Source organism: Lepisosteus oculatus, chromosome 6 (assembly GCF_040954835.1).
Source record: "Lepisosteus oculatus isolate fLepOcu1 chromosome 6, fLepOcu1.hap2, whole genome shotgun sequence".
Taxonomy (NCBI): domain Eukaryota; kingdom Metazoa; phylum Chordata; class Actinopteri; order Semionotiformes; family Lepisosteidae; genus Lepisosteus; species Lepisosteus oculatus.
Window position 1 is genome coordinate 24,537,396 of NC_090701.1, and position 25,747 is coordinate 24,563,142.

The 25,747-nt window shown below is 37.6% G+C and overlaps 1 protein-coding gene across 6 annotated transcripts in view; it reads right to left on the bottom strand.

Annotated features, from left to right (window-relative positions):
• Positions 1-25,747, bottom strand: part of LOC102696915 (collagen alpha-1(XV) chain-like) — a 114,778-nt gene that overhangs the window by 23,068 nt on the left and 65,963 nt on the right. For all 6 annotated transcript variants that reach the window (XM_069191098.1, XM_069191099.1, XM_069191097.1 and 3 more), the window contains 11 exons: positions 21,321-21,479; positions 15,782-15,835; positions 13,213-13,248; positions 12,305-12,433; positions 11,734-11,793; positions 11,109-11,144; positions 10,575-10,610; positions 9,101-9,163; positions 7,680-7,715; positions 7,501-7,584; positions 7,128-7,193 (listed from right to left, as the gene is read on the bottom strand). In XM_069191098.1, coding sequence (XP_069047199.1) covers positions 7,128-7,193; positions 7,501-7,584; positions 7,680-7,715; positions 9,101-9,163; positions 10,575-10,610; positions 11,109-11,144; positions 11,734-11,793; positions 12,305-12,433; positions 13,213-13,248; positions 15,782-15,835; positions 21,321-21,479 — 759 coding nt within the window. The remainder of the gene's footprint in view (positions 1-7,127; positions 7,194-7,500; positions 7,585-7,679; positions 7,716-9,100; positions 9,164-10,574; positions 10,611-11,108; positions 11,145-11,733; positions 11,794-12,304; positions 12,434-13,212; positions 13,249-15,781; positions 15,836-21,320; positions 21,480-25,747) is intronic.

A 25,747-nucleotide genomic window follows, 5' to 3' on the forward strand; every position in this document is an offset into this window, starting at 1 on the left:
TTTCTACAGCACTGAGAAAATAGAGAGGTGTGGCCAAGTCAATTCATCAGCTGCAGATAACAAGGGGTGCCTACTGATAGTATAATGTCACATCTTTATATCATAGAATTTATAAATCATCGTACAGAATAAACAAACATTATCTTTCAAAATATGCTTGGGAGGTATTTGGTATTGCTTTCTCCATTCCTTCAGCTTTGAAGTTTGTGGAGTAAACCTGGCTGCAAGAACAAGATGTATTATTTTGACCAATTCTTTTCACCTGCAATGGACAGTACCATTTCATCTTTTAAAGATGTCATGAAATCAGTTTACTGTCTAAGCCAGAGGTGTAGCAATTTGGCTTTCTCAGGCTTTTCTGGCTTTTGTTTATGCAATGCAGTGTTGGAATAAATCAAAATTGTAATTTACACCTCTTGCATCTGCTCAGTAGAAAGATATCATCTTAAAAATTATTTATTCCATCTAAATACTCTTTTACATGTAACAGTAATGATTTAAATCCAGCCTACAACACCTTTTGTGTGGTAAGTTTGAAGGTTCAGATTTGTGCACCTACAGATCCACCCATTCAGAATGCACGAGGGATGCTGCAATAGCTTGCAGTCCAGCCACTGTACGAGACTTCAGCAGATTGTGGTAGACCGCAGCATTTCAGACATGTTCAGTTATGTGAGTGCACTACTTTGTAAAACTGCCAGGTGGAGCTGTGAAAGCTCATCGTGGTGTGTGGAGCATTTGGGCTGTCACCAGAAAACGCCTGGTTACGAATCCCAGCTCAAACTTTTTTCAATTATAGAATTTAAATTGTACACTGTTTAGACTTTTATTAATTTTAAACTGTCATTATACTGGAGCTTGTGAACGTGATGTGCCTCTTTCATGTTTACATCCACTAGTGTGCTAAAGATCTGCGCGGACCAACTGGGTGTAGTGCTGCAGTACATCTTCAACCTGAACCTGAGACTAGAAAGGGTTGCAGTGCTCTAAAAGACATCTTGCCTGGTGCCAGTACCCAAAAGGGGGCACCTTAAAGTCTTGAATGACTACAGACCAGTGGCATGGACATCACACCTGATAAAAACTCTGGAAAGGCTTGTACTGGACCACCTCAGAACCCTGGTGAGTATAGCACTGGACTGAAAGTTTTCGGATGACTCTGCAATTGTTGGGTATATTAGTGAGGGGAGGGAGGAGGAATATAGGAGCTTGATGATCAGCTTGATGTCCAAGAAATGGACATGGACTTTCAGAGGAATAAGTCTCCGCTGAACCCTGTTTTCATCCAGGGTGAGGACATAGAGGTGGTGCAGTCCTACAAGTACTTAGAGGTACACCTGGATGGTAAGCTGGAGTTGACTGTTAACACTGACGCCCTGTGCAAGAAAGGTTAGAGCCAACTCTATTTTCTTAGGAGGCTCAGGTCTTTTGGTGTATGTGGAACACTGCTACATATTTTTTATGAATCAGTGGTGGCAGCTTCCATCTTCTACGCTGTTGTGTGCTGGGGGTGCAGCATCACGGCAAGAGATGTAAATTGACTCAATAAACTCATCAAGAAGGCTGGCTCTGTTTTGGGGCTGAGCCGTGACCCCTGGAAGTGGTAGTGGAGAGAATATTGTTGACCAAACTCACAGCCATCATTAACTTTGCATCTCATCTGCTACATGGGACTGTTATTGGGCAGCGAAGCACTATTAGTAACATACTGCTGCAGCTACGGTGTTCAAGGGAACGTTTCCACAGGTCCTCCCTCCCGGCGGCTGTCAAGGTGTATAACACTGCCCTAGGCTATGACTGTTAGCCCTTCATCTGCTCGTATATGGACAGCATGTTGCACTATTGTACTTTTTGGACACTGCATTAATATACTGTTTATACTGTGGTACTTTCAATCTGTATATACCTATGCGTATTTTGCACATATTTTATTTTACAGTGACTATGAGCATATTTTGCACACAACTAATTCTATTTATTTGTATTGCTGTGCTTATTTTAAGTTTTAGTCTATTCTGATGTCTGTTTTTGCTTGTCTTGGGCTGGGCTACTGTAACACCTCAATTTCCCTTCGAGATCAATAAAGTCTTATCTATCTATAGAGAAAACCCAAAGGTAAATAACAGTACTGTAATGTAATATATTGCACCTCTTCATTAATGTTTTATGCATCAAAGTCTGTAACATGGTGACTTACGGTGCATTATGGTTTTAATGTGCTTGTTCTGGTATTATATATAGTGTATATACTGCACTCCATAAAAAGTTACTGTATAATGTTTTATTCTTTTCTAAGAATACCTAGTAAGAACACCACTTGCTGTTATTGTAAAAAAAAAAGTTGTACTGATTTAATACCACATGATAGTAACATTAGTATGGAATCGTGTAACTAAGCAGCTAAAATATCACAAGTGGTTGTTTTGGAAACATTTTGACATTTGTTTTTTTTAACACAAACTTGTATTGTCCTTATAGTGGCATAGACAATGGAATGCTCATGGACTGTAAAGTAGTGAGCAGCACACTGGTGGTTCAAAGCCTGATTGGCACATTACTTTTGGTTTGTTTCTTACATAGCCAAATATATAAAAATAGCCCACTATTATACAGTAGCTTGTTGTGAACGCGATGTTCCTCTTTCACTGGTTTACATCCGCATTAAAAACATCTACTGTATATTTTCTCTTAATATAAAGTTAATCAACGAGTAATTTAACTTAAAATTTGGATTAAGAAAAATATTTCACACATACTGTATTGTTGTAGTGGCTTCGAAAGTCTCATACTGTATATACAGTATATTTATACAGTATACATCACACTGCTGTTCTTAGGCATGTGCACTACTGTTTCTGTATATTTGTGTATCTGACTTCCTGTGATTGGCATGTGTGGAACAGCGGGAGGCGAGACCTGCGGGGTGGGCATGTTGTCCAACTTTAGAATTATAAAAAATAAACCTTTGTTGAGTTTGTACCAGACACAACAGGTACTGTACGAGAAGTCATGTACTGTTGCAAAGCAGCTGATCTTGTCAAACGGCTTATTTTGTTTGAAAAATTAAACATCTGTCTGCTCCGTAGCTTTATTTTTTATTTAATTGAGCAGAAAAACCTTGCTCTTGTTTTTTTATTATAATGGGAGTATGAAAATTGAGTGAGCACCAGGGTGCACGGTGAGATTACTGAGATGGATAATTTTAGTAAATATGTTGATATGTCTGGATATTCGGTTTCATGAGGCAAGTTAAAATTGTATCCAGCTGTGATTTAGCTACTTGACGTTGCCCCCGTGAAGTCGCAGTGTAGTGCCCATAGAGTGTTAGTTTTAATAAAACAGTGTATTACTGTGCTCTTGCAAGTACGTTTTTTTAAAAGTTTGTAATCGCTATTCTTCTGTTATTCATTTTGTGTGTGCGTGTTAGTTGGTGGGCATACGTTCAAAGTAAAAATTCTTCAACGGGGAGGGTACCTTTAAAGCACAGAAAACGGCATCAAACTTTTTCGGATCTGTATTTTTCGGCTCTGTTCAGCTTAAGGAATGCTTAAGTCATTCCTTCTAGGCACTTTAGTCATAGGGGTTAAATTTACAATTATATTACATTTTTATGTTTTTTGAGAGACTGCAGAAGGCTTCAACTGATGCATAAAAAAGTAGCATAATACGTTGTCGCGTTATGAAGTCACTTACACCTGGGATCCGCTTTATTTAAAAACTAAGGTTTCTAAAAATGCAACTAGGTACTGGATATTGTTTAAATAAAAGCTGTTACAATTTTCACACAAATCGATATCTTTTAAATGCCTGTGGTTTGAAGGCTCTGTGTCATTTTTCGCAAAGTTATTGACATCGGAAAAATCGTGGTCCCATAAATAGGCATTTTAATAAGCAAAGGTTATGAAAACCGGAGAAAACAAATGTCTCTGAACTCTAATATCGTATCTGATAATTATTAACAATATTATTTTATTAATACCAGCTAATAATTTCAGCAGTCTTTTTTGTACCGCTTTGTTATTTTCGATTATAATTCTAAGAATACACACTATTATTGTTCGACTAGCTTGCAGAGAAATCATTGCCCTGCTTTTTGTCTATCATTTACAGTAATTAAAAGGTCAATGTAGAACACATGATTTATTACTGTCTGTTTATGTTGGGTCTTTATATTTACGTTTATAATGGAGAGTCCCCGTCATTCAGTGTAATATCTGGAACAAGTTTCTTTCTTTGAATTGAACACACCAAAACACTGAAAATTGACACAGTACCCCAGGAAATATGATAGACGCATTAGCAAGTCAATGCGATTCTATTAAAAAGCAGTGTATTATCTCCTATCCCAGCCCCAGGTGAGCAAGAACTCATAGCAAATCAACAGGTTCTGTTTTTCAGTGTGCTAATAATAATAAAATAAAACTTTCTCTGCAAACAGGTCAAAGACGTAGGCGACTCAAAGCACGAAGCCCAGCAGATGCAGCAGCAGGAACAATAATAATAATGTAATAATAATTTTATGAAACAACTCGGGATTATTGTTATAATTTGTCTATTATTATCGAATCCCTCAACTCGTTCACTTGTGATTATTTTGGAAACATTTTGACATGTTCCTTTTAACCACATTGCTGTCGATAGTGTTAGGCAATGAAATGCCCAGAGTTTGTAATGTTGGGAGCTGGGAACAAGTTAGACTTTGATACAGTACAAATAAATGTATTTCCCACATGCTGTACTGTAGTGGCTTTAAAACTACACAACATCGCACTGTACGCATGTGGCACGTCTTAAAACTACAGTAAGGAATAACGAGTGTTTAGAAACAACAGGACATTTGATTGCTGATTGCCTTATGTTGAAGAGCGACAAACACAACAGTGGGCATGCTACTGAAAATACATCCCCACCCCCAAGAACTGTCTATTCTACATAACAAACACAGCGGGGTGTAACACTCCTAGCCTTTGTGACAACTATTTGTTAATGACGTACAGAGCTTACATAAAGTGACTGCAATGGAATACGTAAAAGTTAATTCCAAGCTGAAAATAAAGGACCCAACGTGTCTCCTCTATAATTCTTCAGCTTACAGATTGTCCATTGTCCAGATCGTTCATTATTAATAATATTAATAATGTCTTTAGTATTGCATTAAAATTGGAACATTTTTACAAAGTGTAAATGCACCTGTCTATTTTCTAACCGCTTTATCCAGGACAGATAGCAGTCTCACCTACACTATTTGGTTATTTTTTACAATTCTGACAGACTTCCGAATGCTTCGACTGATGCAAAATATTGGAACATAATGCGTACTGTGGGGAAAGAGCTATTGAGCACAGAACATCTTTCCGCCTGTGGAAAGATAAGCATATGTAGTTTATTCTTATCTGTGTGAAAACAGAAAATACAGAGGGAGCTTCACAAATTAAAGAGGTCTGGAACACCCCGTCTCAAGAATAAGTGTTTTAACCAGCAAAGGTTGTGAAAACAGTGACAAATCACTCCAAACAAAACACAATTTCGAACTACAAGCAATTTGAAATGTTTAGTTATTAATAAATTCATATTTTTAATACATATCAGATACGTTATTATAGTTTATTCTCAGCTGTCTTTTAAATACTGTTTTGTTATTCTCAATTATAATTATAATATATACGATTTCATTTAAAGGCTTGATGTAAAAGCTTGTCTTTGTATGCCCCACTTGAATGAATAAGGTATTTTGAATTGACTTGAATTAAACCGGCTGAACTGCTTCTTACTCCCAATGTTGACAGTATACAGGTTTGTCCATTTATGTTGTTGATCTAATTTAACTTCGAACACATTGTGATATTTAGAAATACCAAAAAATTCAATATTTTCTCCATAATATTGACTATTTTACTATTTTTTAAAACAAATGCGTATTTTTTAAAGGAAAACTCACACCATGAGCAGGATTCGAACTCCAGCTTCTAGAATGCAAGTCAGGCACTCAAGCCATTATGACAACAAACCGCTCAGCAGCTTAGGCTATAGCTGAAAAGGGCAGGCAAAATGTTTCCAAGTAATCACGTGTGAATGAGTCAAACAGATGCAGATGTTTACAAAGTGGACTACGGTAATACTTTGAGCTATATAAAAACATACAGATCCTTAAATTAATATTATTAATTTCTTTAGATACGCCATTAAATATTATATTCTCTAAAAAGTATTCGGTTTTTTACTGCGATAACGAGCGCAAGTATTCATAGCTTTTTATAAAAATTAACATAAAATAGAACAGGCACGCCAAAACTTGCCCATAACAACCACAGTAAGTGACCGAGTGAAAGTCTTTGATGCTTAAAATGTTTGTTTATGAAGTAAGTGGAATACTGTTGTGTATTTTTTATTTAAACTACCACCTACACCTAATAGCCATCTACAGTTTGATAATATATTTATAATCCTAGATTAATATCGTTTATGACGGTCAGAAACGTTATGCTTCTCTTATTTTTATACTCAGGTACCAATATTTTCCCTTTAGTTGTAAAATTCCATATTAATATTCAATATTAAGCAGATTTAAACATGCACAGTAAAGAGATGAACTGAAGCAATCGTTTAATTAACAACCAATGCACCACAAGTGCCACCTGTCGTCATGCTGACCAGCCTTAATACCGTGGTATTCCGCAGATAATTTCGCGCGGTACGGGTTTTTACCACGCTTTTTGAATGGCTGGATATGTACAACTTAAGACACTTAACCTGGGGATGATTCCTGCACAGAAGAGTTCTAAGGCTCAAACTGGGAAAAATGGGAAAATCAAGTCATGTTGTTAAGTCTATGGTGGCTGTAGAAAATCCTATACTCAATTCCTGTTCTTATGACATTCATGTAATGTGATATTATGCAATGTCAATCTCTCGCACAGGCATAAGAGCAATAATAAAAATAATAATAAAATAATGTGAAATGACACATGCAAGTAGTCATTTTTTTAAATGCCATCTTATCATTATTCAAAGCAAATGCAGTTATGAACCTGTGAAAAAAGATTTTGCTCATCATCTCACATGGCCAAACTGAAAACCACAAATCATGCAAGAGATGTTTTCTTCATGGTGTCCATGTGAGTACTCACAGGAAGTCCTGGTGGACCCTGAATTCCAGTGAAGTTAAGGATTCCTTCGGTACCATTGAGCAAAAGCTGAGGAAGAAAAATCAGTGGTGACTACTGTAGCTTTCTTTTCATGTTATTACAACATATTAAAAATAAAATGTGTGATAATTTTCCCAATTTCATAATGTTCTGCATAACAAAATCATGAGAAACAAACAGTTTGTGTGACTCTTACAAAACAGTGCTGAGGATTTTGGTACAGCAGATTACTATTTGTTAAAGCGTCTGCACAATTAAAAACAGAGGACCAGAAGTCAGCCTGACGAGACAGCCCGGCCATATGCTCTCCTCTCCCAGGTCTGCCAGCCCCACCTGCGCTTTAAAAAATACTTACTTCCTGGAGGGATAGAATATCCCCTGGTGGACCTGGGGGTCCTGGAGGGCCTGTTATACTCTTTCCATCCTGCCCTGGCTCTCCCTGTAACACAGAAGGTATTTGTTACTAAAATTTGTTACTAAGACAAAATTCTACTTGCCTCTTCAGAGTGAACATTAAAATGAGCTGTACTGTACCTTTGGTCCTTGGCTACCTTTTTCTCCCTTTTCACCCTGCAAAAAACACACTGGTTTAATCAATGTCAATGTTTATCGGTGTTTTGGTTTTCTTTTGGGTGAACCATAGGAAAAACATCTGAAAGGACTTTATATTCTTTGCCTTTGATTCCAAGAAGATAGTTTTGACTGCAATTCTGTTGCCACCTACAGGAAAACTGATGCTATTTATTTATTTCCATTTTTGAAAAGTTCCTGCCAAAGACATGTATTTTTTTTCTCCCGTGGTTAAAATAAAACTAGTTTACAAGCTCAACCGGTAACACAAGTGAGTTTTAACAGTTATTGCCAGCACAAATACTGTATCACCCTGCAACTCACAACTAGTAACCCACTGAAGCTCACCAGGTGTGAGACTGGTCAGTACCTGGATGAGAGAAACCAAAGGAAAAACTAAGGTTGTTGCTGGAACAGGTGTTAGTGAGGCCAGCAGGGGGCGTTTACCCTGAAGTCTGTGTGGGTTCTAATGCCCCGGTTTAGTGACGGGTACACTATACTGTAAAAAGGTGCTGTCCTTCGGATGAGACATAAAACTGAGGTCCTGACTCTCTGTGGTCATTAAAAATTCCAGGGTTCTTCTTGAAAAGAGTACAGTAGTTACCCTGGTGTACTGGCCAAATTTCCCACTGGCCTTTACCAATCATGGTCCCCTAATAATAATCCCCGTCTAAGAATTTGCTTCATGACTCTGTTCTCCTCCCCGCTGATAGCCGATGTACAGTGAGTGTACAGTACTGGCGCACTATGGCTGCCGTTGCAGCCATCCAGGTGGAGGTGAAACATACAGTACTAGACACAGACAACACGCCAGCTCTGGAACTGCCACAGCGCCTCCCAATACTGAACTATCCCTAGAATACTTCTACAGTTTATCTACAGGAATTAAAAATGAGCTAATCAAAGGACATTTTAAACAATTGTTATTGTATGAAGGATGCTTTACAGAAAACTGTTAAGATATGGGATAAAAAAAACAGAAAAAATCAATAATCGTTGCTCATAGAGCACTTTGTACATTTACTGTATATTGTAGTCACCTACAATATACAGTACCTACATGGTCACTTGCAAAAGCCATGGGCACACAGAAGCCTTTAAACATTGTGCAACCAACAGCTTTTACAAAACGTTTTCATTTGACAGAAGAAAATTAACCTGGGTTTTATCAATGAACTTAACCTGAAAAAATTATGATTTTTGTAACATACTTTAGAACTGCTATACAAAAGTTACCTTAATTAAAATAAAATCTATTTTTGTGCATTATTTAAACTCTTGAGCTCTCGGATAAAAAACCCATGCCAAGGCCGAATCAGATATTCTTGAATTTGGGTGGTGATGTTTCAGTTGTATACTGTAGCAGATGGAAAAGTGACACTGACCCTTGGTCCTGGCAGGCCTGCTAATCCTGGTTTGCCATCTAATCCTGGGGTTCCTGGGTCACCCTGGAGGGAAAGATGGAAACAGCATGTTGAGAAAAGAGCACTAATGTAAAACATTACAAAACTCAGGAAGTACAAAGGGATAAAATTGCTGTTAATTTGAAAATCTATAAGATGCTCTTCATTTCACTTGTACAGTATTACAATATCAGCTTGTCTGTTATCATGGTAAACAATTTAAATAAAGTTAACACTGTTTTACTTGCTCGAGAAATATACTGATCCGCAAAGGAAACATTAATCTATTTATCAATTCAAGTTTTAAGAAAAATAATGGATAAGGATTTTTGATATTTGTTAAATATTTTAGCTTCGTGTTCAGTAATTGTTCACTCATGACTGTGACAGGTACACATCATTGACTTTGACTGCTGCATAAGCACTAAGCGAAAAAGATTTGGCAGAAGTCAAACATAGTGAACATAAAGAAACAACACATATGCCCCTCTTATAAAAAAAAACTATGCCTTTACATCATTGGTATATGGGAAGCTGGACTAAGTCACATCAGGTGGACTCGCCAGTTACATTCAAGTCCTGTTTAGCGATGAGTTGTTTTACTCAGACTGCCTTGATAGGTGAGCAGAGTGCAGCTGTGTAGAATTATACACTAATTGTTTTGTATAAAAGCGCAGTCAGTGGGATGTTCCAAGAGTGCTGGTTTTGGCGGACGTTTCTAGTTGCTACAGAACTATACTTGTAATGATAGAATGCACAGGAATGCACAGTGATAAATTGACCAAGTCCTAGGAGCTCACTTGCTACTGCCCTTCCTGCTGGCTCATCTGGACATGACATAATTTCAGAAGGATACTGGCCTTGATGCTAAATTTTGTAACAATAGCTTTCTATTGAGATGACAATGTGACAATTATGCCAAGAACACATTCCTGGATAGATTTGAGTGTTACTGAACTCTCATGAGACAAGCACTGTTGTACCAGGGTATATGTTTGTCAAGAGAAATGGGAAAGAGTCCCTTAAGTCCCCAACCTCGTGCAAAACATGAATCAAAGCTTCTATTGCTTCGCACAGTCGCCACATACACAAATAGTTTTTAACTTTTACAGATGATCCCCAGTTGATCAGCTTTTTGATGAAAATGTTAATCAGCATAATGAACGTTTAGGTCTGTTCAACAAAACGTCAGGACGCTTGCTACAGAAATTATTTTGTTATTTATCTGACAATAGCTTTGTGATTGTTGCAGTCATATGTATTGTCTTTCCATGTTCAGTACATAACTACCAGGAAGACTGAAATAAATTAGATTTGTGATAAAAGCAATGTTTTTTTTTACAACTGGCTATCAGGAATTCTAGGGAAATTAGAAATAATGGGAAGCATATTGCTGCAGATCTTATAACTCCCGTCTAAAGGAAATGACTTACAAGCATTTTTACTACATATTTACCTTTTCACCAGGTTGTCCATCCAGCCCAGCTGCACCCTGAATAGAACACAGTAGCTTATTTTTTTAAATAATTTCTGTTACGTGTAGGACAATGAAAATAATTTATTAATAATACTATTTTAACACTTTGACAGCTTAACTACTAAACTATTAAATGTGTTTTAATTTGAGGAGTTTCAGAGCAGTGGTGACAAGCATCCAAACCTGTGGGCCGAATCCCACACTCAGAACGTTTTACTAAACTGATATCTATTGATGATGCAATATCTACTAATTGCACTTCAAAAGTGGGTATATTATTGTAAAGAAAGCACCAAAGAAGTAAAACACTATGTAAAGGTTGTATCTAGTATTTTAGGAATTCACTGTATGTACAGCACACATAATGTTTGTTTAGATTAAATCTGACCTGTCATAGCAAATGAGTTTGACACCCCTGGTAAAGAGAGAAAGTGAGAAATACTGTATATGGAGAGGTGAGTTAAAATTAGGAGACCCATGCTGATTTATTAGGCTAGATAGCAGCTAAGTTACCTTCGGTCCAGGAGAGCCAGGAAGTCCAGGAGAGCCCTGTTAAATAAAGCCAAAAGTACAATACAGTCTAGTTCAAGTATGAGGAAATACTCAGAGCATTCATATCATAGACATGTTATGTTACCAGCTAACATACTGCACATTAAACATTCATGTAGATACAGTAGCAAGACAAAAGACGCAACATTTCGGCTGTGGAGCCTTCGGCTGTGACACACCTAACACATCTGAAAAAGGCTCCACAGGCGAAAGTTTGTCTCTCTTTTCATTTCCTTTCAGCATGGAATAAACCTGTACCAGTTCCTCTTCTAAACATGCAAGCCCATCAAGGCTTGCAAAAGTTCTCCCATGATTTGTTATATTCTAAACCTGTACCTTCCAGCTAGAAACACAACGTACATAAGTAGGGTTTTATGTTACACCTTTTTTAAAAAACAAATCTGTTTTCCTCCTTGGCTTTCAAAATGTTATACTGTATGTGTTTCTGAAATAAATGCAAAAATGTGGGATTCAAGACTTCTAATCGTGAAAGGCTGGTGAAAGAGAGGGGAACAGAGCAGCCCCAGTGGCTGTGATGGGATGTGAACTCTCTTCTCCTGCTCAGGCTGTCCGGCTGCTCACTCACTGGAGGTCCCCTCATCCCTGGCTTGCCGATGGGGCCTAGTCTCCCAGATCCTTCCATATCCTGCAAACATCAGAATATCAACACTGGAGGTGTTATCAACACGATATCAACACTTTACAGATGGTAAAAAAAATGAATCATAATAATAACAAAGACTAAATATTTTGGGACTGGATTTTATTAAACCTGTTTAAATAATTGGTTCACTTGGGTGGCACAACTGTCAGTGAATTCTAGGTTAAAAAATAGGCTGTAAATTACAGACAGAAATTGTACATGGAACTAAAATATTTCACTGTTCTTGTAAGTGAAATACTGCAAATACAGCACATGCCAAACTGGGTTAAAGGATTTTAATTTCTGCTTTGAAAATAACAATAACAAAACAACACGACAGCTACTAAGAAAATAGTAAACAATTAAAATATATTTTTCTTATATCTTTTTTTTTAAATATAACTCATACTGTATATATATTTTCTGTCAGTGAGATTAATTAAACCCATTCCTTTACACTGTCTCATGTTTTTTTTTCTGGATTGTGTTCAATCTATGAGGGATGACAACACACCTCAAAACTGTAGCCCCTCCCTGGGGGCCCAGGAGGCCCAGGGGGGCCCTGGGGACCTGGAAGGCCTCTCTCTCCGTTAGACCCTGGAAGGCCAGGTGGACCAGTCATCCCAGGTTCTGCTGCATCTCCCTGTGAGGAAGCGAATGGAGGTTGTGAAAAAGTAGAGGTGTGACTATACTTTTACAAAAGCTGGGGCACATTGGAAGAAACATTTCTCAACAAGTGAATCAGTATATTACCAATTACTTAATTGGTTAATCCCTTCAGGATTTTTCCTGGTTTGAATAAAGTCTGCAACTTTGAATCAGACTACGTTACTGTTCCAATCCCTCTCCAGCAAAGGAAGATGTGGACTGTGTAAACGGTCCCCTAAAATACTGGAGCCCCATGGAGCCTTTTGGAGTACCAGTCTTGACTAGATGAGCGATGAGGCTGCAATGGACAATACTGCAAGCGCACAGTTGCCTGGCAGACTCCAGGGATCCCTGCTGTGAAGCAAGCCAATGACCCTCAGCTGACTCAAGCCTACTCAGCTCTGATGATGCTCTGCCTGTCACAAGCAATACTGGAAAATCCCAGTTGCAAACACCAAAATCTAGCTAAAGACAAAATAACTTATTTTGATGTAACACAGATATAAGGCAATAATGTGTTATTGTAACTGTAAGAAGATAAATAATGTCTTCGCAGAAACACTCAGTACAGTATGTGGTTACAGATACAAACACAATCAACAGACTGCAATTTGGTATAATTTGTCACGGTTATTTTACCATTTGTTTAACCTTGAAATACATTTAAATTTTCACGTTAAAACATGAAATGTCATGAAAACTTATTTTCATTATGGCAGACCAGGTGTTGTCATATTTTATTCACGTTTCCTTTGTTTCATATGTATGAAATACCTTTGGTCCACGTGGCCCAGCCAGGCCTGGATTGCCCTGTAAGAGAAACCAACATATTGTAGTCAAATTACAAACAAGTGACAAGCAACTTTTTAGGGATATTTTAGAATACCAGCTTATAAAATAATTTGAGTGTTCTCATAAATATTTTTTTTTCAGATCATTGTTCACATGCTGTCATTTATCTTGTTCATATAAGCAACTGATATACAGTAGGTTTTACTGTATAGTACAGCAGGTGAAGAGGTGAACAGAATGTACTGTAGAAGTAGTGTCCTCTCACAGGTAGATAATTCGCTCCCCACTGCCGGCTGCAGTACTCAGGCCCCGTGCCATCCTGTAAAATCCTCTGGATAGCCTACCATGATTTTTTCTCATTATTTTTAGGTTAACCTGAATAATAAGGTTTTAGATCACATTTTTCATAAAAAAGTACAGAATGATCATTGAAATGGAGATTCTATCTTATCAGTGGCACAATATGTCACTCTGTATCTTTGTTTTCACAAAATGCTGGCAGCTGCAATGCTTATAAAGTAGCTACGGTATATAGAGCTTGAACAACACAACGTATTTAGCAAACAAAGGGAGCTGTGCAGAACTAGTATAAGTGTTTAGGGTATATCTCCATTATGTAACAACAGGTTTCCCTTACCGACCACAAGACTGCCAATCATAGAACTCACTCATGCACAGTTTCCATGCTGAGTACTAGCCTTCCCAGTTGCGGCTTCTGCCAAAGGAACATGTGGCTCCTCCACAACCTCATAACTCTGTTTTGTCACCTTGCCCCCCCTCACACATTTCCCTAACACCCCATGTGTCTCTCCACCCAGCAAGATGCTCCTTTTCACATTTTTCACACTAGTATACACACTTGATTTTAGTGCTCTCTTAAAGCTTTGGCTTTATCATTTCTGCTGTAATATTTAAAACATATGCTATTACTTTCATAAGCTGAATGATAATTCACATTATTTGTTATTTTTAAGGGACAATATTCGAGGTTATGGAAGAATCTGATGTGTCGAAACTAATCACGGGTGATTTCAGGAACATGACTCCTGTGGTTGGTGAGAAATCTGTATTCTAAAATGCAATCAGATCTGTTCTAGTACACGTTGGGGTTTCAGTTGTATTGAATTAACAAAATTTATTAGAAATCACTTCTGGGACAGATAACACCTATCTTATTGTCAGGTTGTAACAATGCCGGCTTTTCCACCACCTTAAGAACAATCCAGCTAGTGTGTCATCTTAGTTTTACAGACAGTGTACTGTCTGTCATTCAATCTTGTGGACAGAACCCTTCTCTGGTCCTAGCTCTTGTGTTTGTCCCCTTCTGGGGGAGGTCTGCATGGCTTCTGTTTTGTTGATCTCTACTCAGGAACTCACTCATTCTGATTTATTCTTAACATCATATCTTTACTAATTACCATTTATTAATCTAATCATGGACTCCATGAGAGAACGGAGGATTATACTCTCTGTCACTCAATCACAAACTTGTCTTCCTAAAATACACTTCTTCATTTCATCCACTCTTCACTAATCTACTCACTATAATTCAGTCAACTGTGCTCTCTCAACTCTTTGTCTTTCCCACTTGCATGATCTTCAATAGCATTTACATCTTTAACTATACTGGCTGATTGTCAGAAGGCAAATGTAGGAACAGGCGAGGCAGTAGGTGGAATGTCTCCGAGATTATTCTGTAAAATTCCAAAAGCACCAAAACCTAAACATATAGCAAAGCCGAAAAATAGGAGTCGAGTTAGGGATTCTACAGCCAAGTTTCAGATTATTTCTGTAAGGTAACCAAATCCAAACTTGATGCGAAGCCGTAGTCCAGGAGCAATGGGAATGGGAACGGGAGAGCTAGGGAAAACTAGAGCCGAGAGAGACGAAAAAATCCAAAAGGACGTTTACGGGTGAGAAAACCTCAATAGGAGGAGTGGAGTGAGAGGGTATAAATAGGGAAGGGTGTGTGGAATGAAAGTTGATTAATAAGTGCATGAGTTTAATTGCACGCGTGCAGTTTGTGACACTGATTCTGTATGTTAGCAGCAAACAAGTGTGCTACCATCCTGACATACTGTAGTAGAAGCCAGTTTGTGGTTCTTTCACTCACTCCACACCCATGTCTGCTGGTGGCAGAGCCAGGGGTACTCAGAACTCAATCTGTGTCATCTAGGCTCCTTATACTCAGCTACAGGTAAGGCTGCTACTTTGCCAGGTGATGCCTTTTTCCTCTATGTAGCAGCACCTCTAGCCAGCCCTGTTTCAGTTGGCCAACCCTGTCCCTCAGCTGCACTCCAAGCCCACAGATCCTGGCAAACAAACTGAGTTTTATCTTCAACCAGTAAATCAATGGGAAAGCCTGCATCACCAGCAAAGTACAACCTTGACTCAGTGTGAGAATCAGTTAAGTGTATTTTGCACTATTTTACATTTTTGTTCTTATTAAAAAACATTTTTTTTTGCAAATTAGGAATTTGTACACACGAGAGAGAGCAAAGACAACTGTTTTTCATACCATACATGTTCTCTGACTCAATTATAAACGTACCTTTTCACCTTTTTCTCCTTGTGGTCCCACACCTCCATCACGACCTGGTGGACCCTTGAAAACCATAACAACATATTTCAGATTTGTTGTGTAGGTGGCCTGTGGTTCTTACAATTGGCAATGAATTTCAGCTTCATATTACTGTAGGCTTTGTCTTGACCCTTGAATTATAAAAATCTGAAAACAAAACCTCTCTTTGGACATATAGCTCAGAAGCATAATCTGTAGAGCTAATCTAGCGCCATGAATAAGTCAGACAACAACATTATTTTATGGAAAAACCTTCTTCCTAGAGTATGAAACTAATACTGTCATCTACAGTAGATCTTCTTTAAATATGTTTAACATCCTTCTAATGTAAAATAATCTGGCATGTGTTGTGGTGAACCCTGAATTGTATGGTATCTAAGTGGTCAATAAATAATCAGTAAATGGGAAACCTGCATAATTAGTGCTACCAAGCCATAGAGTCTGCATAGTCTTTGGAAAAGACTCAGTTACTCAAAAGAGTGAAACCGGAACCCTAACCCTAAACCCTTTTATCAAACCCAAATCTTAAACCTAACCTAATCCTTAAACCTAAACAGCAACTAACTTTAACCATAACCTATACCCTCATTCTTTCCTTAACTCTAAACTTCTAAACTTAAAGCTTAACACTCACCTCACACTTACCCCTTACCTGACTTGAGTCTTATTTACACTTACTGAATTACCACCAGAGCTGCATAACCTTGACTCAGTGTGAGAATCAATAAAGTGCATTCTGGACATTTTGTGTTATTATTTTTTTAAAAACAATGGCTTTACAAATAATTCAAAGAGGGAAGTTATGTTTTAATGTAGTTAGTAAAAGCCTCCACCATTACTTAAATGAAAGGCAGATCATATCCAACAATGCAGACAAGCCATGTTTCAGAAGGACACAAAACCAAAAAGCAACACAATGTCATATTTATGTAACACCTAAAGAAGGCTCCACAGCATGGAATAAACCTTTACTTGTCCCTTTGTCATATTTATAAACAGTTACAAAAAACAAGTTGTGAACCCTTTAGAATTACCTGGATTTCTGCATTAATTACTAATAAAAATGTGGTCTGATCTTCAACTAAGTCACAATAATAGACAAACACAATCTGCTTAAACTAATAACACATAAACAATTGTACTTCTTCTTGTCCGTACTGTACACATTGTTTAAACATTAACAGTCTAGGCTGGAAAAAGCATGTGAACCTAATGACTTCTCCAAAAACGAATTGGAGTCAGGCGTTCCAATCAATGAGATGAGATTGGAGGTATTGGTTGGAGGTGCCCTGCCCTATAAAAAGGGCACACAATAGGTTACTGACAGAGTCTGCTCTTCTCAAGAAAGAGCTGTTCATGTGAACTATACCCTGATCAAAAGAAATATCAGAGAACCTTAAAAGAAGAATTGTAGAGATGCATAAAGCTGGAAAAGGCTAAAAAAGCATTTCTAAAGGCCTAGGTCTTCATCAATCCACAGTAAGACAAACTGTCTACAAATGGAGGAAATTCAGTACTGTTGCTACTCTCCCTAGGAGTGGGCGTCCTGCAAAGATCATGGCAAGAGTGCAGCGTGCAATGCTGAAGGAGGTGGAAAAGAACCCTAGGGTAACAGCAAAGGACCTGCAGGAATCTCTTGAACTTGCCAAAGTCTCTGTTCATGTGTCCACTACAAGAAAAACACTGAACAAGAATGGTGTTAATGGAAGGACACCACGGAGGAAACCACTGCTCTCCAAAAATAAACATTGCTGCACATCTCAAGTTTGCAAAAGACCACCTGGATGTTCCACAACGCTTCTGGGACAATGTTCTGTGGACAGATGAGACAAAAGTCGAACTCTTTGGCAGGACCGCACAACGCTATGTTTGGAGGGAAAAAAAGCACTGCACATCAACACCAAAACCTCATCCTAACCGAGAAACATGGTGGAGGGAGCATCATGGTTTGGGGCTGCTTTGCTGCCTCAGGGCCTGGACAGCTTGCTATCATAGAGGGAACAATGAATTCAAAATTGTATCAAGAAATTTTACAGGAGAATGTCAGGGTAGAAGTCCATCACCTGAAGCTTAAGAGAAGTTGGGTGATGCAACAAGACAATGACCCGAAACACAGGAGCAAATCAACAACAGAGTGGCTTAAAGAGAAGAAAATGTGTGTTCTGGGATGGCCAAGTCACTTTATTGTGGAATGACCTGAAGAGATTTGTTCACGCAAGGAATCTCAGAAATATCAGTGAACTGAATCAGTTTTGTAAGGAGTAATGGTCTAAAATTCCTCCTAAACGTGCAGGTCTCATCAGCAGCTACAAGAAACGTTTGGTGGAGGTTCTGCTGCTAAAGGAGGTTCTACCAGTTACTAAATAGAAGTGTTCTCATACTTTTTCCAGCCTGGACTGTGAAAGTTTAAATTATGTCTTCAGTATTGACGAGAAGAATAATTACAATTATTTGTGTGTTATTAGTTTATGCAGATTGTGTTTATCTATTAGTGTGACTTATTTGAAGATCTGACCACATTTTTATGTGTAATTAATTCAGAAATCCAGGTAATTCCAAAGGGTTTACAAAATTTCTTGCAACTGTACCTAATAATTGATCATAGCCTATATTTTGATAACATGTTCTTTGGCATCTTGAGAAACACCAACTGCAGACCTCTGACCATAAAATAATTCTAATATTTTATTAACAAAGAACTAATGAGGCGTTGGTGCAGTGGTTAGCATTGCTGCCTCACAGTGCTGGGGCCCTGGGTTCAATTTCAGACCTGGGATGCTATCTGTGTGGGTAGGGTACACCCTGGATGGGATGCCAGTCCATTGCAGGGCAGACACATACAGTACACTTACACTAGGTAAAATTATCTTTACAAGACAATTAACATACCAATATATTTTTGGACTGTTAGAGGAAGCTGGAGCATCACACAGGAAGCACCCCAAGTCCAAAATCAAAACCAGGGACCCTAAGCTGTGAGGTAGGAATGCTAACTACTGTGCCATAGTGCTGCCCTATTTAAAACTTCAAGATCAGAATTTAACTGAATATATCTGACTAAAATGAATGTTGCAATGCAGAATTTAAGGGTACAGATCAGGCTGCTACTTCTCAAACGCACAGGACATCTGCTTAAGGATGGTTTAACTACAAAGCTGCGAAAGCAGGAGAGCTGAACATGCATCTCTTCCTAACCATTGCAGTTCTGTAAAATATAACAATCACCAAGTTTTATACTGATACAAAAATGTTCAATATTAATGTTAATATTAATGTTATTGAAAATAATTACAGATCTGGTTCAAGGGGGATTCTGTGATGGAAAGGCTAGAGATACAGCAGTTGTGCTTGTAGGTGTGAAGGAAAGAAAGTGAGACAATTCAGGTGTCGGTTATAATCAGGTCCAGAATTAATACAAACACCGAGAAAATACTTAAATATCGTCCTCTGCTATCATAGACATGCAGCAAGATTCACAACGTGATTTTTACTGTGGGAGACCGGAGTACTTACAAACATGGCACTTGTTTATGAGCCCAGGAATACAAAATGTCAACAAGTGCAAATTTGTTTGGAATGAGTAAGGATGACATTAAAATGACATTTGGGGTGGAGCGGTGGCACTGTGGCTAAGGATCTGTGCCCGTGGCTGGAAGGTTGCCCGTTCAAATCCCACAGCCCGCAGCCACAGCTGGCTGAGGAATCCTACTCTATTGGGCTCCTGAGCAAGGCCCTTAACCCCAACTGCTCCAGGGGTGACCTAAGTATAAATGCCTGACCCTGCTCTCTGACCCCAAGCTTCTCTCCCTGTCTGTGTGCCTGTGTGTCTCATGCCAAGCCGGGGTAAGCGAAAAGACAAATTCCTAATGCAATAAATTGTATATGGCCAATAAAGTGATCTTATCTTAAAAAATAGCTAACAGCAAGGACAGATTCACTTTAGATTTGGCAACACAGTAGTGGCTTTAACTCAGAAACCAGTGGTAACTCATATTTGTAAAATTCAGCTCCTATGTGAAGTATCCAGTACACACAGTAAACTGTTTTATACTGAGTTAATGTCCTATTCAGCTTAGCTGAAGTTGTGTTTGTCTTTTCAATTCAATGAATTTCCAAGAATCGTGTATTGTTGCCTGAAATTTAATGAAGTACCCTGTGCTTTGGGAACCATGCACATTCATTCAATACCCAAGAAGCAAGAGCTAGATTTTTTTTTTAGATTTCCATCAAGGCATTTTGGAGTTAAAAACAGTTCCTTTTGAGCAGCCTTGATTAAACTTGTTAGAACAACTTAAAAAAACTGAGGGTGCTTTAAAATTATAACCAATTTGACAAATCTTTACCACAGGCTTGTCAGCTGAATAGTGTGCATACAGAAAACAGCTATTTAATGGAAAACAATGGTGGATTTTTGCACAAAGACCTTTGTGTACAAAGCATATACGCTGTTAGAAAACATGTAGGATTGTGTGTTGGAGGAAAAATATTGCCTTTATACGTTTCCTAGTTGGAGCACTGTACTATAAGCAACCTGAATGAACCAGTGCTGTACCTTGCCAGAACCACTAAACTCCCCATCAAACACCTGCAAAAAGTCCAAGTCACAGCAGGTCAACACATGAAAAATAATAATTTTATGAGACAACATAAGATACTGAACGGTGTAACTGTTATCCCAAGACAATAGATAAAAAGGCTTAAATCTGGAAATTCACTTCACTTTGCTCAGTTTTGAATTCATACAACCAAGTTGAGTTGAGCGGAATTTGTGTAAGTGGAAAATTCAGCAGTTGTTCTGAGGCTACAGTGCCTTACAATTCTCACTTTAACGCATTACAAGGTAAGTCTAGAGTATGCTTTAATTTGATTCCCCATTATTGAACTGCACTGTTTACAGAAAGTAAATGCCTTGATTATAGTTTATTAAATTCTTTTTTATTACTAAATGTAGACATATAGTTTATATGTTGTAGTATTACTACTATACACCACTATCACACTTGATATAATCAGGCATGTTTCATTCTTGAATGCTGTGAATGCTTTCAGCATCACCAGCACTTGTTTACCACAATTTACCTAGGTTTTACTATTTTACACATCATAATTATAAGACAATATTGTTAGAACAGGAATTCCTACCAAATGTTCTTTCAACAGTTCTTGTCCATGTCTTGGCTAATTGTTGATCTACTTAAAAGGCATATAAAGTTCAGCTACTCTTTCATATAATTCTTATCTGATTCTTGGGTAATTATTCGCCCATTAAAATCCATCTATAGTTTCCAAAAAGAATAATGCACTCAGTAATTTGGTTGAAAACAAAATTGACAAACATATCAAAAGTTAACCATGGGAAATCTGTAGTTGCAACTAAAGTACCTTGGTTAACTTTTAAACGGAGGAAATCCAGATTTCTCATGTGTGCCCTGGTAATGACAGTCTGCAACACTTGCTTAAATCATCATTGTTCTGGTCTTCAAACTAATCAGGCACTCATTGTACTTACGGGCAGTCCAGGTTTACCAATCTGGCCATCCTTTCCGTCTTGGCCTGGGGTACCAGGGAGACCCGGAGGACCTGGCAACAGTGCCGCTGAGGCATCCAAAGGTACACTTGGACCAGGGGGACCAGGCTTTCCAGGGGGACCAGGAGGTCCTGGGGGACCCTAAAATAAAAGAGCTCTTATCATTTGAGTCTATATATGAACAACGTTCTCATGATGTACTAATTAAGAACTTTAGCCATTTTCTATGCATTTCCTTTCATAATGGAAGCACAAGAGATGTTACAAACACAATTTAGAAAAAACATACAGATCCAGCCATTCAAAAAGAGGGAGGTACGCTGCAATAAAACGTGGTGGACGTAGCGCAACATACCGCATGTTTTTTGAAATAGGATAATAGTATCATGAAGTACCTTGTAAAACCCCCAGGTGGAGCTCATAAAGCATAATGTCCAGCATTTGAGGTGTCGCCAGAAAAAGCCCGATTTCGAATCCCGATCACTGCTGAGGGACAATCTTTTTCCAATTAAGTATTTAAGCTGTATACTGTTTAGACTTTAAAAAGACTTTAAAATAAACTCTGTATTACAGCATGCTAAACATTAAAAAGTCGGTATATTTTATAAAAGCAAGATTGCTCGGTTGACAAAAGAACACAACCTTCCACCTTCATCATAAATAATTGAATTATGCATAAATATGATGGAAAATTTGGTAAGATACAGTGGGTTCGGGTTTTATCGTGCTTGTTCTAACATTATTAAGCTTATATTCTGTACTTCATAAAAAGTTATAACGTTTTATCCTTTTCTAAGAACATGTAGTAAGAACACCACTTGCTGTTATTGTAAAAAGATAAATATTTGTTTCTTTTTTTAAAAAAAACTTCTGTTGCCCTTGTAGTGGTAACCGCCCAGATGGTTCAAAGCGCGATCAGAGCTGAATTCATAAAAAAGTCCACTATTATAGCTTATTGTGAACATGATGTGTCTCTTTCAGGTTTACATACGAATTGAGAACATCTATATTTTGTCTTAATCCAAATGTCAGCAGCCAGTAATCAGCCAACAATTTAACTTGGAATTTAAAAAAAAGTACAACGCCTGGGACTGAATCCGGTCCATCAGCGGCATTCAAGAGGATACCAGCTGGCTGGGCTAAAGGAGACCTCAGCCCAGATGCCAGATTTGCTCTGAGAGGTTGTGTCTGGCAAAACTGGTTCCGGCGTGTGTATCTGGATGAATTATTATATGTCATGGTTTTGTGTTTAAGCATTTCTTAATGGAAATATTTAAGTTAAACAAGGGAGGGGGGAAGGATTAGTTTTTTACAATTGCCAGTAATCGGAGAACAGCCTATCAACACGATGAGCAAAGGATTTTAATTTTTAAAAACTAAATACAAAATAAGATACAATAATGTGTCCCTGCCTAACATCACATGACTTTAAAGCTGTAAAAAAATGGTTTAGATAGTTAAAACCAACTTTTATGTGCAAAAAACAGGTGATTTTTCTTCCTAGTGATCAGCTTAGAATCTTTGTGTACGCTGTAAGATTTTTACTTTTTAATTAAATGTTTAAAATCCTTGAATTTCATAAACGCAACACACATTTCAAAAAACTTTTATTGTAGTGGTAATGGACAAAGCACTGCAATCAAAATATTACTTTTGGTTTGTTTCTTATATAGTGAATACATAAAACTAGTCCACTATTACAGCTTGTTGTTGGCTCTGGCATGAATTTCTGTATTTGGATAAATTAAGCAGTGGTTTTGTGATTAAGGATTTCTTCGAAAAATTCTTCAAGTTAAACAAAGGAGGGAAGAAGGGTTATTTTTACAATTGCCACTCTGAGATTCTGACTGATTTGATTCCCCTCATTTAGCTGAAACGGATAAAGAAATCATGCAGTAGTTATATGTATTGGAAAGCGCTCTGTTTTATTAACAGATACTTCGACTCAAACCTGTGTTGTATAGTGATATACTGTAGATGTGGGTAATGTCATCCCCATTAAACAATGTGCTTATTGCGCAAATCCTGCTAAACTAGAAGCATTGCAGAAGGTGATAAACTGTACATTATTTACTTGAGCACAGTTGAGTTCAAAGAAGGAAGTCTGTGAAGCCCCCCTGATTATTGGTACCAACAATGTTGTCTCAATAATGTACAGACGTACAGAGACGTCACAGTTCTGTACAGATTACAGAAAAGTGAATGCTGAAATTCCACCAGACATCGAATGTACTGTTTAACCATAGTCAAGGACCGATGTACTGTTCCCTTTTGTAACAGGGTTACTCCCTTGAAATTAGCTAGAAGAAGAGTATTATTGCACAATGTTGTGTGACGCTGGGGAAATTTCTCTGTAAACTGAAGAGTTACAGAGGAGACATGTTGTGTATCGCTTCTTTTTACACTTGTAAGAATATTCCAATGTTAATGCGACACAGAAGATATTATTAATAACCTTTTAAATCTGAAGCTGTTAACTCTTCTTCACACCTGCATGTCAAGGTCATGGTTTCAAAATAAAAAAACATCAAAGCTTTGATTGCATGAGAACGTCATGATTGTTACGCAAGGATGTGAAACGTGACAATTTGTTACAATTACCATCAGGATAAAAAAAACATTTTTTATTTATTTGTGACTGCTGCAGTTGAACCCTTTGCAATGGCTGGATAGTTAACACTTCCTAATTGCTTTGTCAGTCTGTCTGTGGGGGGAAGGGGGGGGCTGTCCTTGACAGCTGACACTCCTCCATACACTTAAGTGAAAAATTTATAAAAACGCCAATGTAAACGTCATATTTACAATTTGTTGAAAATAAAAATCATCTCATTTATATAAAAAGTTATATCAATGGGCAGAGTGATGGAGACTGAAATGAATGATACTACCAGCTTTTTTCCCTTCTCTCTGGTGCGAGATGATAATGCGCCGGCATTAAAACGTTCCCATTTTTAATCATTCTGTGTCCGAATCAAAGCAGGTGAGAGAGAGAGTAGGAAGAGACACAGAAAAAAGTGTATAAAATTATATTTTATCTTCATTTTTTTACTTTATAAGTTTGTATTTTGCTTATTTTCTGATAGTCAGATTCAACATATATTTGAATAAATTATTGTAAATTAATGTTTTTACAAGATGTGGAAGGAGTGCAACAAATGATTCCATTGTGAATTTTAATATTATCGATTACCAATAGTTCATGTTAACACCTGACTTCCTTATTTAGATGTACTGTAAATAAAATACTGAACTAAGTGTGACATTCAGGAAAAACAATCGAGAATAGTCTGTATAGATGAAACTTTTCTAAATGTTTTAAAAAAAATAGAAGCTGTAGAACGGTCTTTACAGTTAGTGGACAGTGCGCTAATTTGTCAGCAACCTGCTGATCTGCTTAAAACCTGTAGAAAACATTATTTTGATTTCTATATGGAATGCGTGTTGCATTTACAAAATTAAAGTATTTAAAATGTTTAATTAAGAAAGTAAAAAGAACTTACAGCTTACACAAAGACTCTAAGCTGATCATGCAGAAGAAAAACCACCCATTTTTGTGTATAAAAAGTGTTTTTAACTGATTTATAAATATAAAGTATTTTTGTGTTAATTTAAGTGTCCTTCCTTTCGATTGCATGATTAGCCTGAAACAACTTGGAGTTATTGTTATGATTTCTTTATTATTTTGGAAATATTTTGGCATGTTCCTTTTAACCACATTGCTGTCGATACTGTTGCAATAGACAATGAAACGCCCAGAGTTTGTAATGTCGGGCGCTCTGAACGAGTTAAACTTTGATGCAGTACAAATAAATGTATCTCCCACAAGCTATACTGTAGTGGCTTTAAAACTATACAACATTGCACTGTATACATGTGGCACATCTTTGTTCAAGTTTTAAAACTACAGTATGCAAAAACGAGTGTTAAGAAAAAACAGGACATTTGATTGCTGGTTGCCTTGTGTAAAAGATCAACAATGACAACAGAGCATGCTACTGAAAATTAATTCCCCTCCCACAGCAGAACTGTCTATTCTACATACCGTTACGCAGTGGGGTGTTAACACTCCTGGCCTTAGTGAGAAGTACGGAGACGTGTTACATAAAGTGGCTGCAATGGAATATACTATTTTCTAACCGCTTTATCCAGGACAGGTAACACTGTCACCAAATACTATTTGGTAACATTTTTAACGATTTTGACAGACTTCAGAATGGTTCGACTGATGTTTAAAAATGTAACAATGTAACAACGTACTGTGGTAAGAGCACAGAACATCTTTCCGCCTGTGAAAAGATTTGCGAATGTAGTTTATTCTTATCTATGTCTGTGTGAAAACAGGAAATACAGAGGGAGTTTCAGAAATTAAACAGAGGTCTGGAACACCCTGTCTCAAAAATACACATTTA